Source organism: Camelina sativa, chromosome 7 (assembly GCF_000633955.1).
Source record: "Camelina sativa cultivar DH55 chromosome 7, Cs, whole genome shotgun sequence".
In the NCBI taxonomy this organism is placed as follows: Eukaryota; Viridiplantae; Streptophyta; class Magnoliopsida; order Brassicales; family Brassicaceae; genus Camelina; species Camelina sativa.
This window is the reverse complement of record NC_025691.1, coordinates 10,268,147-10,287,854: the sequence shown is the minus strand read 5'-3', so window position 1 is coordinate 10,287,854 and position 19,708 is coordinate 10,268,147. Positions and strand designations below refer to the sequence as shown.

General features: G+C 35.0%; 3 protein-coding genes across 3 annotated transcripts; 2 read left to right on the top strand and 1 right to left on the bottom strand.

Moving 5' to 3' along the window:
* On the top strand, positions 4,657–5,600 carry LOC104700860 (protein EMBRYO DEFECTIVE 1674-like). Its single transcript, XM_010416455.2, has one exon. The coding sequence runs from the start codon at positions 4,677–4,679 to the stop codon at positions 5,508–5,510; it is 834 nt and encodes a 277-aa protein (XP_010414757.1). The 5' UTR covers positions 4,657–4,676; the 3' UTR covers positions 5,511–5,600.
* LOC104700858 (protein NETWORKED 2A) lies at positions 12,420–15,653 on the top strand. Its single transcript, XM_010416454.2, has 2 exons — positions 12,420–12,696; positions 12,762–15,653. The coding sequence occupies exons 1-2, from the start codon at positions 12,603–12,605 to the stop codon at positions 15,536–15,538; spliced, it is 2,871 nt and encodes a 956-aa protein (XP_010414756.1). The 5' UTR covers positions 12,420–12,602; the 3' UTR covers positions 15,539–15,653.
* On the bottom strand, positions 15,698–19,705 carry LOC104704505 (uncharacterized protein KIAA0754-like; the record flags this gene model as incomplete). The annotated part of the gene is made up of 5 exons (XM_010420579.2): positions 15,698–17,237; positions 17,405–17,549; positions 18,205–18,564; positions 19,261–19,347; positions 19,616–19,705. Coding segments are annotated over 5 exons (2,088 nt in total), but the record flags the coding sequence as incomplete, so codon positions are not given.

The following is a 19,708-nucleotide window of genomic DNA, read 5'->3' as shown; positions in this document are numbered from 1 at the left end:
TGACTCAGTTGTTTTTTCTACCCCAACTTCCTAAATTAACACGTATCCACTACATGTCCCTTTCTTGACCTATTTTGTGCTTTGCTGTATTTTGTATTAGACTATTAGGTTTATGATTGAGCTTTAGTTTGTTGGGCTCCGTTTTCACCTTGTAACTCATGCCCATCTTGGGCTTAATTAATGAAAGTGTGCCGACAAAAAAAAAACAATATTATAGTTTAAAATAAAATTTTAAAATTTAAATACTAAATCTTATCACTTCAAAACTATATTTTAAATATAAAATAAAAAATCCAAATCTAAAGTTTTTTAAAAAAAATTGTCAAAGAATGTATATCTATAAAACTTATTTTAATACTATTTTAAGGTATTTTTATTTTTATATCTATATATACATTTTTGGAGACATTTATAAAATAAATCCTGAAGTTGGCACTTATTTACAAGCATGTCATTAGAATTAAATAATTAATTTAATAAACAAATTAACTCTAATTATATTCGATTTTTTTATAGAAACTAAGTGTTTTAAAAGGTAACAAACATAATTGTAAATGTATACAGATTTTATTTCCTTATTTTATAAGGAGGTGAGTGAAGAGCTATGGTTCTTTAAATTTTTTTGATAAAAAGTGACTTTTAGCCTCACATACTATATTTTACTTTCACGGGTTTCATACGATAAGTTTTTGCGGATTAAAAATCTTTGAACATGTTGTGTGATCCGCCTAGCATGGCCGGTTTGGACTACAAAACCAACACTAAAACTATTAGTTTATTTCATATACTATAGATTTGTAGTCATAGTTTGGAAAATAAAATTATAAATTATTTAATATATGAACTACAAAATATTACACATACTACAACACATTCTTAATATTCCAAAAAAAAAAATATTGTATACACATAGAAATATACACTAACATACCATATATGCATATATCTCTGTTAAATTATAGAAAACAAAACTAAGTGTTTTAAAATTTTATATTCTATCTAATAATAAATTTAATGTAATTAGGTTATAAAATGTATAAAACGGAAGAAGAAAAAAAAACATTATAAACAAAATTCTAAATTAATTAGATAAAAGTTAATTAATTGGAAATTTAAAAACTAAATAAATTAAAAATTATTATCTAAAATACAATAATTTATAATTTAGTTCCGCGGTGTACCGCAGGTAAAACCTAGTTATTTTATTATATCACTAACATACCAAATCCAAATTATAAATATAAAACATTTACAGTATACCAGATTAGTAAACTAAACCTGAGAGTTGTATTACCCAAATTGATTTAACTAAAATTTAATATATACTAGATAAGGACCCGTCCGATGTGCGGGTTTAAATTTTGTAAATAAAATTAAATTTAGTAAAAAATAAATTAAAATTTACTATACATTATTTATTAAAAATGATATAATACAATGATTTATATCTATATACAAATATTTTATGTATGTTACCATTAAAAGTATATTTTTTACATCTAGGTATACTATATGTTACAAATATATTATTTACCACCACCTAGAAAATGTCTATATGAACAAATTAAGTCAACTATTATATGTCTCTTTACTTTCACTTTTGCATAGTTTCTTTAATCACTAAAATTGGTGGCTCAAAAAATATTTTGAATAAAAAATAAATTACATCACAATAGTGTATGACTAACCATTGAGAGAACCTCGGTTCTGTCCTCCTCCTTTATGGAGAGAATCTTGCGTCCAACCTCCTCCACCATGGAGAGAACCTTTGTTTCGCCTTCCTCTCTTGGGGGGATAACCTTGCGTCCAACCTCTTCCACTATAGAGAAAACCTCGGCTCTACCCTCCTCCTATGTGGAGAGAACATGTTCACGTCTTTTAGCTATCTTAAAGTGGCTTATTTCAGCAACCAATGAAACTAAAGACCCTTTTCCAACGTCACAAAATCTTTTGATAGTAACTAATATTAAATTCCCCAATGTATTTCATGAAAGTTTCTTTGACACACCATGATGTAGCCTCTATCTCTAAGTTCCTATGGATCTATCAACAACGATTTATATTTTCCAATTTATCTATGTTTGTTGTAGCCTTGTGTTTGATTAGCCTATTTTATCCAACAATTAGGTTGATGACCTTCTCCTCTTTATCTTGTTTTGAGATTGAACGAATGGTAACAATTATGTTTGCACAAAAAAAAAGTCTATGACCAACCAATCAAGGTTGAGAAATTTGAAGAAAATTAATTTGACATAATTAATAAAATAATAGAAAATTATAAGCACGTAAATATATGAATCTCAAGTAATTCAAAGATGAAAATATAAATTAAATAAAACAATCTAAAACTATTACAATAAATTTTAAAGTACAGTATTAGAAAAAGAAGATGCATATATTGATCTTCCATTTTTTTTGGGGTCAACATATTAATCATCTCTATTCCAAACTGAAAAGGTAGAAAGTAGGCGTATATTTTGGTTTAAAAAAATAAGGAAAATTTGTCTTCCTATTAAAAAAGTTTGACCAATAGAACAAAGTTGAAAACAATATTTTTGAATAAATTATTTTGTTAGATGAATAATATGAGATGATCTATGTTTATATAGAAGTTCATATTTACATTTTTTTTAGAATTAACAATTTTCTGTATATTTTCCTTAATCCTTTTTCTATTTTATGAGAAAATTTATTCTAATGAGCTCATTGTTTTTTTAAAATTTTTTTGCTTCCCACTACTATCGTTCGACGATAAGAACGCTTTCTGTTTAGTCGATCTAGTATTATATAATCTCTGTTGTTATCTTGCGTTTGTGTATTAATCTTTTTTTTTATGCTACATGTCCTACAAATTAATAGAAATGATAATAACACCGTGAGAAATTTGTTAATACCAAAAACTTTAGTTATTATGCATAAGAAACTTTGTTAACACTTCAAAGTCAAAGATTGCGTAGTATGCATTATGAAATTGAGAAACGAAACAAAATTCAAAAAAACGACGACGAAAACATGTGGTAATATCAAAGAATATTTTTATATATATAGTTGCTTCGATTAGACAACAAACAAATTACTTTCGAGACTTGTTCAAGAACGATGATGTGTCAAACAAAGAAGAAAATTTTACCAAGAAAAACAAAGCTAGTCGAAATTATTATATTGGGTAAAAATATGTTATCATCTATTTGCTTATATAGGGTGTATTTACAATCATTTTCCTTTTGGGATTAACAAAGTTTTTTTTTAAAAATAAAAAGATTACAATTATATTATGCATCGTTTTACCAAACTTGAAAACTGTGATTTATGATCGTTAAAATTGACATATGTCACGATATGATGAGTTACTAACTTTGATATGTGATTTCTGATCGTTAAAACTAACACGTGTCACGATCTGGTGAATTTTTAATTTTGATCTCTAATCATTAAAACTGACACGTGTCACGATCTGGTGAGTTTTTAATTTTGATCTAATCGTTAAAACTAACACGTATTACGATCTGGTGAGTTACTAAATTTGAGAATCAAACTTTATATAATAAAATATAAAAATACATATAATTAATGGTATGAAAAAATACATTTTTTTTTTTTTCTCAAAGTTATTACTTACTAGATCGAAAATTTAGTGGAATTTTCAAGGTGTTGTGTCCAAAATGGAACACTCGAATAAAATCAGCTTAACCATAGAAGATGATTAGATATGTTTTGCTAGGGGTTGGCACAAAAACCGAACCAAACCAAACTGAAATAAATGGTTTGGTTTGGTTATGGTTAAGTCTAAAAATCTGTTTGGTTTTTATTTTAATTAACCATTTGGTTTAGGTTTGGTCTGGTTAAAAATCGTAAAACCGAATGGTTTTTTTGGTTTTTTATAAAAAATTTAGATAATTAGATATAATTAGTTTCTTCAACTTATAAATTTATATTGTATAACAATATCAATAATTTTTTTCCTTTATTGGGCTTATAATTATTGATCTCCAAGTTTTTTTTTCTGATTTTCTTTTTCAATAGCCTTTAATTTTTAAAAGTTTAAATTTTAATTAACTATTTGGGTTTACAAAACTATATTTGGATTTTATTTTTTGAATTATGTTTAGATTTTACATTTATGCTTATTTTTTAGTGATGTATCAACTATCTATTTTTTAAAATATGGAATAACCGTTAAAAACCGGGACCAAACTGTTATAGGTATGGTTTTATATGGTTTCATTTTGATAAAACCAAAAAAACCGAACCGTAACCAAACCGAATTACATATGGTTTCTATATGGTTCAATTTTTATAAAATCAAAAAAACCGTAAACCGAAAAAACCGAACCGAAACCAAACCGAATGCTCATCCCTATGTTTTCTCACATGATTATTTTACTTAATTAGTTTGTAAATGTGTAAAATACGAGGGAACTTAGATCATATTATCTCAAAACATAAAGAAATACATTTATTTATACTAAAATAGTACTAACTTGATCAGGTATAATGTATCCTTAAAAAATTGTTGAACCGGAAAGTAAACCAAAAATGTTTCAACTAAACCAAAAATGTTTCAAACCTAAAGAAAAATAAACTCTAACCAAACTAAACCGGAAACATATTTACCAAATCTCTCAATTCACAAAAAAATTTCAGTCACACCACTGAATGAAAAAAAAAAAATCGCGATGGCGACCAAGTCAAAACCCCAGTCTCTCTCAGCGCGTTGCTCCTCGCCGCCGCGAACTCGCTCCAAACCACTACCGGAAACCAATCCCTCGCCGCGAACCCGCTCCAAACCGCTACCGGAAACCAATCCCTCGCCGCGTACTCACCCCGAAGCTTTACCAAAACCCAATTTCCCTCCGACTCCACGGACGCCGGCTTCACTAGGAGCAATCACACCCATCGTAAAAACAAAATCCGTCACATTATCCGACTGGTGGCTAACAAGAAAAGGAAAAGATAAGGAGAAGAAAGCTCTGTGTATCACAGGTTTCGAATCTGACGTGAGACTCTTTTCATCAGGAACAATACTCAAAAGGCATAACAGTGTAACTCTCGAATCAGTAGATGGGATTACCATTTCCATCAGTGGTTTCATCAACCGAGCTCGTAGTATGGAGAACGGTGTTTCTGAGGAGGTTTGTAATCGTTTCCTTTTAGGGTTTCCGTTTAACTGGGAAGATTACAATGAGGAGAATGTTGTTGATGAAGATAGAGGTTTTGTTGTTTCGTTTAATGATGTTCCTGTGAATAGGATACAGGATCTTAGTTTCGTTGATGGTTATTTGAAAGACAGGATCTTGGTTGATGTTGTTGCTAGTTTAAGGGATATGGTTTGTCCTAAATCTGATGAGAAGAAGAAATCGGTTGTTGAGGATGAGAGTTTGGTTTCGAGTGCTGTTGTTGTGGGAGTGAAGACTAGAGCCATGCGACGGAGAGATGAGTTTGAGTCTTCTTCTAGTGGAAAGAGACCAGTTTGCACTAGGTCTACAAAGAGGAAGAAGAAATTAGCTTAGTGGTTTCATTGACATTGTTCTTTAACTCTCATTTTTGTATGAAATTTTATGAGAATGTCCAAAAAGAGGAGAGAGTATAAAGAAGCTTCATTGATATTGTTGTTTAACTCAACTTTCACCATTGTGTATGAAACTCTAAGAGAATTTTTAAACTCAACTCAGCCTAGAATTGTTGTTAATTCATGTTCTTCTTTGACTACATTCCTAAACATTTGGATCTTGGACCTTCAGAACAGGTTTTGCAATGTTAGTTTTTGTACCCGACAAAAATGAAACATAGTTCGATGGATTCACAATCTATGCAAATATTAGAAAGAAAATGATCTTTTTTTTAAACATTTGTCTATCTACACTTTTTTTTGTAGGTTTGGTCATATAGGTTTTAATTTGCTTTTTAATCTAATTTTGCCCTCATTGTTCAAAACGAAAAAAAAATATATAAATAAATTTTGAAAGTAAATTTATGTCCAAAAGTAAGAAAACAAAATAGAAACCTAAGCCTCTAATTTACTGAGAGATTTCTACAAGACTAAAGCCCTTTTTTCATTTTCTCTTTTAGGAAGTCGTAAAAAAACAAACCGAACATCAGTGACATCGACGGCGGCGACTGCGGTGACATCTTCGTCTTGTTGTCGTGATTCATCGACGGCGGTGAGTCTTTTTCCCTCCTTTGCTCATCTGGACGAAGCTTAATTCTTGTTTTGTCCTATTGTTGATTTGTCTTTCTCTTGTTCTTGCGATTCATCAATTTTTTTGTTTCCTCCCTTTAATCGGTTAATGTCCTTTGCTTCTGTTCACATCATATGAAATTGGTATTCATATTGCAGTGTAAATCTTTTAAGTTTTCTCATCTTGATTTCGTTAGTTTTAATCGCTCAATTTCGATGAAAAGTATGAAATTTTAAATGGTCAATTTCTCAATTTTACCAAATCGGGAAAACCAAAATTTCGAGGTTGTTTTTGTTTGTTTAATCTTGATTTCAACCTAGAATTGTATAATTTTAAGTAAATTAGCAAATTTTCAGTATGGATTTCTCTTGAACATTTATCCATGTTGATCGAATATTGTTTGTTTAACTGTGGAAATTTTTTGGTATGTTTAACTTTTATCCTTTTGTAATCTCGATTTGAATCCACAATTGTATTATTATAAGTACACTTAACAACGTTTCAATGATTTTCTTAATAATGTGATAATGATGAGGATGAAGCTCTCGATTTTCTGATTTTTCACTATTGTATAAGACTTTGAATTCTTGTTTTGCATCTAACTGATTAGTAATCAAGGTTTTGTGTTCTTAATTCATAGTTTTAAGAATTCGTATTATATTGTTTTTGAAAATTTGACTCTTTCTATCTCAAGAAATCGAGTAAGAATCTCATGTCTTTGTTGATTTTTGTTATGATTTCAGAGGTGTTTTCTTCTCTCATTGCTTCTTAGCTTGTCACAACTTTGCTTTTTGCATCTTCACCGCTTAACAGGTATGTAGAATTCTATTACATGCTTTTTTTAAAACCAGTTATCATGTCTAAATATGTTAGCATGTTGATTATTATAATGCATTAGTTTCTTGCCATTATGTCAATTTGTTTACTCGATTTGTATCTTACGATCATGATTTATAGATATGTCAGATATGATGCATTAGTTTCTTGCGATCATGTCCAGATTTGAACCAGATTTTTTACTCGATTTCAATTTTTTTGCATGCTGATTATTATACTTTCTTACTTTCATAAGCTTATGTAATTTTTAAAAAACTCTATTTCAAATTGGAAATGTTAGTTTTTATGATTCCTTAGTTTCATAAGGTTATGTAATTTTTTAAAAACTCGATTTCAATATTTGATCTTCTTAGTTCAGGAAACCTCTCTATATCAGTCATGACCCTCTTCATATTCTCTTTGCAGTCAATTATATTCTTCAGAGACTGACCATGGCTGAGAGCATGTTCTGATCATAAGTCGCAAATGTCATTGTCCTCAACAAAAGCACCATCAGAATCTCATACAAGTAAGAGCCAAAGTAAAGTTTTTTTCTTAATACAACTGTGATTGTCTGATTGTCTAATTAAAAGTCGTATCTCATTTGGTTATAAAAATTGTATCTCGTTTGGTTATAATTTATTATAACTTACATTTATAAACTTGTTTTTTTTTTTTCAAATTCCTGTTTGCATCTAAATGATTAGTAGTCATAGTTTTCTTGTTCTTAAATCATACTTGTAGTAATCTGTTTTTTTTGTTTTGCAAAATTGAAGTCTCATATCTTTGTTGATTTATTTCAGTTGTGGCTAGTTTATAGTAATTCATCTTTTACTATATTCGGCAGGAATGGAACAATTGAAGTATCCTAAGCGGCTTATGGAAAATGGAAGTGAGCCACAAGTTGGGCAGATTAATAACTCATGTCGAATGTCTATTTTGAAAAAAATTAAGAATGCATTACCAGAGGAGTATGAGATTGTGAAGGGTGATCCAGTTTTCACAAGTATTTTTGCATTGTATGAGAATGGTCTTGGGTACTCAGCTCGGTTGATACACAACATCATGTGTAGGCAGTTGGTGACTAAGCGAAGACATGAGCTGTGGTTTGTGTTTGGTAAGAAGCCGCTTAGATTTTCGATGCAAGAATTTCATGCAATTATTGGGCTAAAGTTCATGATGATTTTAGTGGTGATTCAGAGGAATGGACAGATGATAATGGGTTTTGGAGTAAATTGTTGAAGAGAGGTGGTATCATTACCATTCAAAGTTTGATGAAGACCCACCTTGAAGAAGCTCCATCGGGGAGAAAAAAAGAAGATAAGATTCGGTTTGTGTATGTTTGTGTAATTGCTCGGTTGGTAGTGGCTAAGGATGAGAAGAAAGCTATACCACATTCATACATCAAGCTGGTCATGGATCTTGAGAAGGTTAGGAGTTATCCTTGGGGTCTTGTAGCTTTTGACCATTTTGTAACCTTACAATTGTTTTTCGTTTACAGAAACATTTAATTGGGTCCAACCTTACTTGATCGAGAATTGTTTGACCGAGTCATGATGGACAACAAATGGCTTGGAAACGAGGTACGTGTCAATATTTTGAAAAATCATACTTTATATTTTCCAAAAGAACGTCAAACCTTATTTTAAGTTGTACAAACCTCTTTCTTTAAATATTTTCAGGAAATGGATGCAATGATGTATATATTTCGGGAGCATACATCTTTAGGCCGCTTAAAGTTGGATCGTGTTGGTTTCATGAATTGTCAGTTTAGCTTGCACATCAAAAGCGAGTACTTCAAGTTTAGATCGGCAGGACGAACCCACACTTGGAATAAACTTTTGTTAGGCTATGCCAAAGGTGAATTGCCATCTCATGGAAAGACAGGAAAAAGCTAGGCTGTAGATTTATAGCATGTCTACAAGGGAGTTTTCCTATGCTGAACTTTCCACATGAACAAGTCCTTCTTTCTAAGTCAACAATGTAATCTACTCCATTACCTTTAACCTGCAACATGGATCTGCTCATCGGATAACCGTTCATGAATTTACCTTTCTCTATTCTTCTTGAAATCTTTTTCTCCACCTCAACAGTTAAAGAATCTTTTTGCTTTGCACTTAACTCTCTACTCTCATAAAACCAGTGTGTCATCATTTCTCTGATGCTGTCTAACAAAGGAATTATTGGATACTCTCTGGGTGACCTCAAAGCTGCATTGATTGACTCAGCCGCATTGTTGGTGTTAATGTCATATCTATAACCCGGAAAATGACAGCGAGCCCATTTTCTCACATCGGCTTCCTCTAGATAACTTCCAATAGCAGGACTAATATTGTTAATTCGCGCAAACTCTTTCTCAAACTCAGCAACTCTATAAGCTTTTGATGCTTTTGCAACCATACCAGCGACACCTCTGCCCTTATTATATGTTATCACATTACTAATCAAGTGGTGGATGCAAATACCATGTTTAGCCAATGGGTAGATGTTTCCAATTGATTTAGCAATCGATGTATGTCTATCTGACACAAATGATAAACCTTCTTCATCAGCTATAACCATCTTAAGTTGCATAAAAAACCACTCCCATGAACAATCATTCTCAGAATCAGCAATTCCAAATGCAATTGGATACAAATTGGAGTTACCATCTACAGCTGTAGCAACTAGTAGAACTCCTTTGTATTTATTCTTCAAAAATGTTCCATCAACTACTATCACTTTCCGCATTGCCTTGTAGAACCCTCTTCTTGATTGACCAAAAGAAATAAATAGATATTTGAATCTTCCATCAAAGTCAATTTCGTAATTCGTGAACGTACCAGGATTCGCTTCTTGTAGCATGTGCAAGTATTTTGGTATCTTAGCATAACTTTTCTCAGGAATTCCTCTAACTTCGTTAACTGCATACTCCCGAGACTCCCAAGCTTGGTGATATGTTAGCTCGCAGCCGTACCTTGAATGAATAATATTAATTATATCACTCGGTTTAGGACCTTCCTTCACACCCTCATAGCTTTGCTTAATGAGATGTCCAATTGNTGGCTTCCTCTAGATAACTTTCAATAGCAGGACTAATATTGTTAATTCGCGCAAACTCTTTCTCAAACTCAGCAACTCTATAAGCTTTTGATGCTTTTGCAACCATACCAGCGACACCTCTGCCCTTATTATATGTTATCACATTACTAATCAAGTGGTGGATGCAAATACCATGTTTAGCCAATGGGTAGATGTTTCCAATTGATTTAGCAATCGATGTATGTCTATCTGACACAAATGATAAACCTTCTTCATCAGCTATAACCATCTTAAGTTGCATAAAAAACCACTCCCATGAACAATCATTCTCAGAATCAGCAATTCCAAATGCAATTGGATACAAATTGGAGTTACCATCTACAACTGTAGCAACTAGTAGAACTCCTTTGTATTTATTCTTCAAAAATGTTCCATCAACTACTATCAATTTCCGCATTGCCTTGTAGAACCCTCTTCTTGATTGACCAAAAGAAATAAATAGATATTTGAATCTTCCATCAAAGTCAATTTCGTAATTCGTGAACGTACCAGGATTCGCTTCTTGTAGCATGTGCAAGTATTTTGGTATCTTAGCATAACTTTTCTCAGGAATTCCTCTAACTTCGTTAACTGCATACTCCCGAGACTCCCAAGCTTGGTGATATGTTAGCTCGCAGCCGTACCTTGAATGAATAATATTAATTATATCACTCGGTTTAGGACCTTCCTTCACACCCTCATAGCTTTGCTTAATGAGATGTCCAATTGTTCTTGCAGATGGAGTCCTACAAAATGATTTTTTTTTTGAAGGAGCACATGTCTGGTTACCCACAAACTTGTTGATTTCGAAATATGTAGATGGTTGTAAACACTCAGTCCGGAGCCTCCAATTACAAGCACTATCAATGCAGCGTATACACCACCATCTCTTATCAGATTTTGTAATCTTGTAGTCGCAGTTATATTTCATTGCATACATTTCCATAGTAGCCTGTAAAGCTTCCTTACTGCTAAAATATTCGTCCTTCTTTACCATTGAATCTTCCAACTTTGAACCAGCAACATCACCAAGATTAGCATCAATAGGCTTTTCTAATACAACATCATTCAGCTTATGTGAATTCATTGACATAATTGCTACTGATTTTCCTAGATCAACTCCCACATCATCACCATCACTTGTATCATGTGGGTCCTTATTCAGATCGAAATGGACTTTACTCCTATCATCATCAACTATTCCTTTGAATGTAGCACACAACTGAATCATGTTTTTCCTTTTCAGATATGCAAGAAAATTTTTCATTCCCCTATCATTTGTCAATACAACGGGAGGAAAATCAACTTTAACCTCTGTGGGTAAATAACTGAATTCCACATCAAACATACTTTGCTCTATTTCATTGTCTTCTGAAACCATCACCTTCAACTCTTCAAGAGACGTAGTGGGTTGCAAAGTCAGTAATCTCACACGTTTTTCTTCATCATCAATAAATCTCCACTTCTTGTTGGCATCCAGTGTCCATACACCACAAGTAACGTAGATTTGCATCGTAAACAGGTAAGTGAAATTTTCGTGGAAGGTGGAAGAGACGGTAAACAACCGATCACGATATCATAAGTTATGTCGAATGTCAATTTTTGCTGTTTTTGTCTTTCTTCTAAACTATTTAGAATACACATTCTAAAATATATTAAAACATATCTAAACAATAAATACAAAATCGTAACCATAAATTACGATTATTCAAAAAATATTCACTTTCCTTATTTAATTTATTTTCTTTCTATTTCTATGGTATTCTAAGTTTTACAGATTATAAATTCTAAATTATTTACGATATATCTTTTACTTCTTTTAGTATACAGGGTAAAACGTGGAAACTATATTTTGAATTGATGTAGAATGAAGAAAAATGTAGAATACATATTCTTAATTTTGTAGAACATACAAAATTCACGTTTTTGAAGTTTTTAGATCAAATTTCGGTCTAAACTTCGTAGAACATGTACAAACTGTATAATAAATGGTCTAAATGTTTCAGAACTTGGAAAAATCGTAGAAAATCATTTCTGAACAATTTAGACCAAAAATCATCAATTTACAAACTGATTTTTGACACCCAAAATTTTTTTTTTCAAAATTTTGTTTGCACAATTGTATACTAACATGGGTTTTCTATTTGTTTTTTTTGTTAAAACTATTAAAAACTTCACTATATCTATTAGTAAGGGTATTTTCGTCACAAATAACAATCTCAAAAAATAAAGTGTATATTGACAAAGTTTTTAAAAAACCTCCTTTATTTCTAAATTTCCCTTTTTTTTTTACAATGCAGATAAGAAATAATAAATTTTCACATTATTTTTGATTGGTCAAAGGTAGCATCCTAAAAATGAGGTTGATCAAAGGATTCACCAAAATACTCGGACATGTGTCCACTACACACGGACAAAAGCTTCTTCTCTCTTCTTTGTCTGATCTTAGAAAGTTTTCAGTTTTTTACACCTACATCAAGTTGATGAATCGGTCATGTTTGATTCTTCTTCTTCTTCTTCTTCTTCTTCTTCATTAGGACAAAAAAGATGTTGCAGAGAGCAGCGAGCAATGCGTATTCGTGGTGGTGGGCCAGCCACATACGTACAAAGCAATCCAAATGGCTCGAACACAATCTTCAAGGTATGTTCCAATCTTTCCTGAGCATTTGTGTCATTAACAAAGAAATAATCGCTGGTGTGTTGTAGATATGGAAGAGAAGGTAGAATATACTCTTAAGATTATAGATGAAGATGGAGACACTTTTGCCAAAAGAGCTGAGATGTATTACCTTAAAAGGCCAGAGATTGTTAATTTCGTGGAGGAAGCTTTTAGATCGTACCGGGCATTAGCTGAACGTTATGATCATTTATCTAGGGAGCTTCAAAGCGCAAACCGCACAATCGCCACAGCTTTCCCTGAACATGTTCAGTTTCCCATGGAAGATGATAGCGATGATAACGAAGATTACGAAGGGAATCTGCGGAGACCGCCTAAGCATCTTCATCTTATTCCCAAAGGAAGCAACATACCTGAAGTCCCGGATATTCCAATGAAGAAAGATTTCAGGAGTCAGTCTATGATGTTGTCTAGAAAAGGACCAGCTGGTCTGAGGACAGTATCTTCTGCACTAGCTAAGCGGGAAGCGGCGGTTGTGAGTTCGGGATTGAGTAAAGAAGAGGGCTTGGAGGAGATTGATAAGCTTCAGAAGGGGATTTTGGCATTGCAGACTGAGAAGGAGTTTGTGAGGAGCTCTTATGAGCAGTCTTATGAGAGGTATTGGGATTTGGAAAAGGAAGTGACAGAGATGCAGAAGAAGGTTTGTAACTTACAAGATGAGTTTGGTCTTGGTGCTGCGATTGCTGATAGTGATGCTAGGACCTTGATGGCGAGCACCGCCTTGAGCTCTTGTAAGGACACACTTGCTAAGCTAGAGGAGAGACAGAAGCAGTCTGTTGAAGAAGCAGAAATTGAGAAGGGAAGGATCAAGACTGCTAAAGAAAGGTTTGATGCATTGAGGAACAAGTTTGAGAAATCAGAAAGCGATGATCATGATGAGGTTATTATGACAGAAACAGAAGAAGGTGCTGTGGTTCAAGAATCGAGCTATGAATCTGAGAAAGAAGAATCAAACGAGAATTTTACTATTGTGAAACTTGCAGAGAAGATTGATGATCTTGTGCATAGGGTTGTTTCATTGGAGACCAATGCCTCGTCTCATACTGCATTGGTGAAGACATTAAGATCAGAGACAGATGAGTTACATGAACATATCCGTGGTCTAGAGGAGGACAAGGCGTCTCTTATTTCAGATTCCACGGAAATGAAACAGAGGATAACAGTGCTTGAAGAGGAGCTGAGAAATGTTAGAAAACTATTCCAGAAAGTGGAAGATCAAAACAAGAATCTACAGAACCAATTCAAGGTAGCCAATAGGACCGCTGAAGATTTATCTGGCAAGTTGCAAGATGTGAAGATGGATGAAGATGTCGAAGGAGCTGGAATTTTCCAGGAACTGCCAGTTATTTCAGGATCAGAAGATTCTCGCGATGAATTGAAGTCAATCTTAACAGAGACTGGAGTGAGGAGGAGTATGGAGGGTAGGAAGAAAGATGCAGAAACTGTAGTTAGAGAGGGTGAAGACGGTGGTGGAAGATCTCAAGAAGAGAAATCAGAGATGAAAGATTCTTTTGCTTTATCAGAAACCGCAAGCACTTGTTTCGGAACAGAAGCAGAAGATCTGGTGACGGAAGACGAAGATGACGAGACGCCAAACTGGAGGCAGTTGTTACCAGATGGCATGGAGGATAGAGAAAAGGCTCTGTTAGATGAATACACATCAGTGCTAAGGGATTATAGAGAAGTAAAGCGAAAGTTAGGTGACGTTGAGAAGAAGAACCGGGAAGGATTCTTTGAGCTAGCATTACAGTTGAGAGAACTCAAGAATGCTGTTGTGTACAAAGACGTAGAGATTGATTCATTACGCCAAAAACTCAACTCGCCAGGGAAAGATTCACCACATCAAACAGAAGGAAATAACCAGTTGGAACATGATCAAGGACAGCACGAAAGTGTGAGCATCTCCCCAACTTCTAACTTTTCGGTTTCCACTACGCCGCATCATCAAGGAGGAGATGTGAAGAGAACACCTGGAAGAACAAAGCCTAATGAGGTTAGAGTGAAATTTGCAGATGTTGATGACAGCCCGAGAACAAGAATATCAACTGTTGAAGACAAAGTACGTGCTGATATTGACGCAGTGTTGGAAGAGAATCTCGAGTTCTGGTTAAGATTCAGCACATCAGTACATCAGATACAGAAGTACCAGACAACAGTTCAAGATCTGAAATCAGAGCTATCGAAACTGAGAATCGAAAACAAGCAACAGCTGGAATCTCCGAGAAGTAGTAGTAATACTGCAGGTGCATCAGAAGCAAAGCCTATCTATAGACACCTAAGAGAGATTCGAACAGCTCTACAGTTATGGCTAGAGAACAGCGCAGTTCTTAAAGATGAACTCCAGGGAAGGTATGCATCGTTAGCTAATATTCAAGAAGAGATCGCAAGAGTCACTTCTCAATCGGGTGGCAGTAAAGTCAGTGATTCAGAGATTAGTGGTTATCAAGCTGCAAAGTTCCATGGAGAGATACTTAACATGAAGCAGGAGAACAAAAGGGTCTTGACTGAACTTCAATCGGGTCTTGATCGTGTAAGAGCGTTGAAAACTGAAGTAGAGAGAATTTTGAGTAAACTGGAAGAGAATCTTGGGATATCAAGTGCAACCGAAGCAAGAACAACTCCGAGTAAGAGCTCGTCGAGTGGAAGACCAAGGATTCCATTACGGTCATTCTTGTTTGGTGTCAAGTTAAAGAAGAATAGACAACAGAAGCAATCTTCTTCGTCCCTCTTCTCTTGTGTCAGTCCATCTCCAGGTCTGCATAAGCAGTCTAGTTACAGTAGGCCACCTGGAAAGCTCCCAGAATAATCCATCAATCATGTCTTTTGTTATCTTATTTTTCAGTACGTTGTTTTTCTAGCTTTTCTGTCTTGTACCTGTGGAAGAACCAATGAGATGCAAATCAAAGTGTATGTTTTTGCTTTCACTGTTTTCTAAACTTTGAATATCTCTTTGGAGACTTTGAAGTAAATTAAAACCCATATTACTAATTAGTAGTAAGAACCTTACATTTAGGAGGTCCTACTGTACATCATCATATTCTTGTCTGAGTCCTAAGAAAAAAACATTAATGAAAGCACCAAAACAATGCAGTAAATGAACTACAACTCCTTCTGCCTGGTCCCTGTCACGGCTGCAACATCTTGACTTTCCCTGTTACTTGCTTCATCTTTGGATTTTGATTCAGCTGTAGCTACAACTAGAGTTGACGCCGTGGTAATACTTTCTTTTTCAGGTGGTTTATCCAACGAACTCTTATCGGTGCAAATGTCAACTACTTGGTTTTTCTTAGGCATAAGACTAGGAGGAGTCTCCACTTTTGATGTGCTAATCACTGAATTTGTTGGGAAGGTTTTATTTGCCGGAAGAGTTGTTGTAACCAACGGGCTTGTTCTGTTTCCCTGAGATTGCTCTTTTTGTACACCAACCGGCTTGGCAAATGTATTAACTGCCGCTCCAACACTTGGCTTTGGTGGCATTAAAGTAGTTGCAGGAATTCTCTGTGTAGAGACCAACCTTGACGATGCAAAACTAGGAGGAACTGAATTATTCTGGATTGTAGATCCTTTGGAGAGAGGAGCCATAAGTGAAGGTTTATTAGGGGGTGATGAAGATATTGTGTGGTTTGGGCTTCCATTAACTGCATGCCTTGAATTCAAAGTTCCAAATGATTTAGTGTTACTGGCAATAGCTGAAACACTCTTTACAGGGTCAGCCTTTGGTGCTGATAGAATATTTGATGGACGAGGCACAGAGGCTGCAGGAGCGGCTTTTACAGGCTCAGCCTTTGGTGCTGATATAATACCTGGTGGACGAGGCAAAGAGGCTGCAGAAGCGGGTTTTAGAGGCTCAGCGTTTGGTGCTAGTATCATACCTGGACGGGGACCAGAGGCTGCAGGTGCAGCGGGTTTTACAGGCTCCGCCTTTGGTGCTGATTGAATACCTGATGGACGAGATGCTGCAGAAGTGGTGGTTTTTACAGGCTCAGGCTTTGGTGCTGGTATAATACCTGAGAGACGAAGTAAAGAGGCTGCAGAAGCGGCGGTTTTTACAGTCTCAGCCTTTGGTACAGAAATGATACCTGATGGACGAGGCACAGAGGCTGCCGAAGCGGCTTTTACAGGCTCAGCATTCAGTGCTGATGATATACCAGAAGGACGAGGCAAAGAGGCCGTGGAAGAGGTTTTTACGGGTTCGACCTTCGGCACCAACACAGAAACAGCATTCTTTCCTGGTTCAGTCTTTGGCACTGATACAGCAGTTGCCAGGCCAGACATACAGGCTGCCGCAGCTACTGAATTAGCTGTTACTAGTGCTGCTCTCGATGTGGAATTTGTTGTTGTCTTCTTTGCAGGAACTCGAGATTTTGCAGTTGGAGCTGGTGTAGCTGCCCGTGGCAAAGCTTGAACTTGTGGCTGAGACTTTTGTTGACTTTGCAATGTACCACTGTTGGCACCATTGGCTTGTGCTCCTGTGATGGTACCAGATGAAGGCAATGGAGGTGTACCTAAACAAACACAGTCAAATTGACAAATCTAATTGAGAAAAGCGTTGGGGCTTAAACAATTTCAATTTTGCAATAAAAAACAATCTAAACAAGTATAGCATATAGCATAGCATACACGAACTAATATATAGTATAATAAGCTGGAAAGGATAGATTGTTACTCGTACCTACTGCAAGTTTTTTTGCGGGTATCCGATTTCCCACCGCTAAAGATAATGCACGATTAGCTGCCATTTGTGCTTCTGTTCGCTGTAGGCCAGTTTGGGTAGAAGTGTTTGAAGTATCACACCTTCTCCTTATAGCCCCCCACCGCTGCAAAAAAGAAAATTCAATTTGTAACCACCAATTCAATTGCAAATGTATGCTAATAAAAAGCATCACATATGCCCATAAAATATCTACAAAAATGGTGGACAGAGAAGATTATTTCATTCTACAGCTATCTTCTATGTTTTTGAGAGATTTCATATCATTTAGAGATCCGTTGCCGGGATTTGAACCCGGGAAAACTGGGGGAACCCCACATCAAGACCAAACTAGATGACAACGGATTTATTTCTAAAGTATGACCACACTGTTGATAGAGTATTCGATAAAGAAGAGAGTGATAATGCCACCTAGTTGCATCTAGAAAAAAAGTGACACTCAGATAATGGTTTTTTAAGCAGGTAGTAATACCCAGAACAAGGCACTAACTGAAAAAGACGAGGAAGGGACTGCAGTACACTCTAAATCATAGTTCATACCCATTTTAGTTATAGAGAAATTAGAGAGCCACTACATTGAGCTCAAATTCCTTTACCATAATTCTGTGACTACGAAAATAGCTCTCTGCGTGTGATGGCAAAGAAAGACCGTGCATGTGACACAGAACAATAAACAGGAAAGAATGCATAATGTTCCTGAAGAGATAATTTTAAGCTATGAGGAAAATGAGGAAACAAGATCAGCCCAGTGAAATTAAAACCTGTGAGAGTTGTGAGGGTGTTCGCTCTCCTTCAAATTCTTCCTTAGCAATAAGGGCCCAGCTGCCTTCACCATGTCGCTTCACAGCAGCAATGAGCTCCTCATCCTCCTCAGATGACCACTTTTTTCTTCTCTTCCGAGGAGCCATGCTACTGGGTAACCCGTTTCCAGTATGTCCCTCAGCTGCTTTCGGAAGAGAAACGGGAAAGGTGATATTCATTCCTCTTGATGACCAATACGAGTCTGATGGTTCCTGAGCACCCCTATACAGGCCGTATGGTATGTTAATGGTCATGGGAGCCTCAACAGTTGAGTCTTCTGGAATATCGGACTCACTTGGCACATAGGAAGCAGTCATCACCTTGAAAATGATAGAAAAACAGGAAACTTAGCATCAGGATCATTCTGAATTCAGAATAAGCCGATATCAATAACCACCACTTAATGATTGCTATACATTAACTGAGATTATGATCATACATAATCAGCAATTTTTTAAGCATATAACAAAATAGAAATATCAAGAATAACAGAGTAAAGGGTCAAAGGGACAGTCTAAACACACTATAATAGAAAAACATTTGAGAAAAATAATACAAAAGTAAGCACCGTGCCATCAGAAGAATCAAATTATTGGTGAAGATAATACAAAAAAATTCTACTGCATTTCATGTGCTTAACTGTTTGTCAAATAAGAAAACCCAAAAATCCAAGAAAAGGAAGACGCAATCATAATCTGCTATATCTCTCATAACTAGGGATATCAAGTCAACAAATCTCAATAAAGAATCCACCAAACCAATGCTGAATATCTAAAATACAATCTCTAAAACCACCTACATAAATCTACAAAAAATTGACTAATAGAGAAGACCTGAATGCATGGCAAATAGATATACAGCAGGATCAGAAATATCTCTCGGTAGAAAATGTCACAGAGAAACAGGACTTATGAAGCAAAATTATAGAGAATCAGCTCTTCTCTGGAAGCTGGACAAGGACATTAAGACGAAAAAAACAAGAATCTAACAAAAATTCTGTGTGATTTCCTTCTTACTTTTACATGCGCAACAGCTTCTGTTACTACATCAACACTGACTGCAGGGGAAGCTTCCAATTCACACTCCATATCACTATCATCATTCTGCACAAGCAAGTTCGTTAAAATTTGCAAAACTACGTCTATCACATGATACATAAATTCATTCTACCTTACACCTAAATGCTACTCAGCAAGAAGTTTCAATATCATCCGACAAATTAACTCGCAAAAAAATTAGAACTTTCACATCAATATTAAGAATAACAGCTACTCATTAGATACTATCTCCTAGGAAAAATGCAACTATACAGTCAACATAGAATGCAAAAAACAATGAGAACTAATGCAAACAAAAAGACATTAGACAAACCAGAAGTTGAGCATTATCTTCCACAGGGAGAAGAGAATCTCTATAAGCAAGATGCCGCCATAGCAACTGATATTCTCTAGCATTAGTAATTCC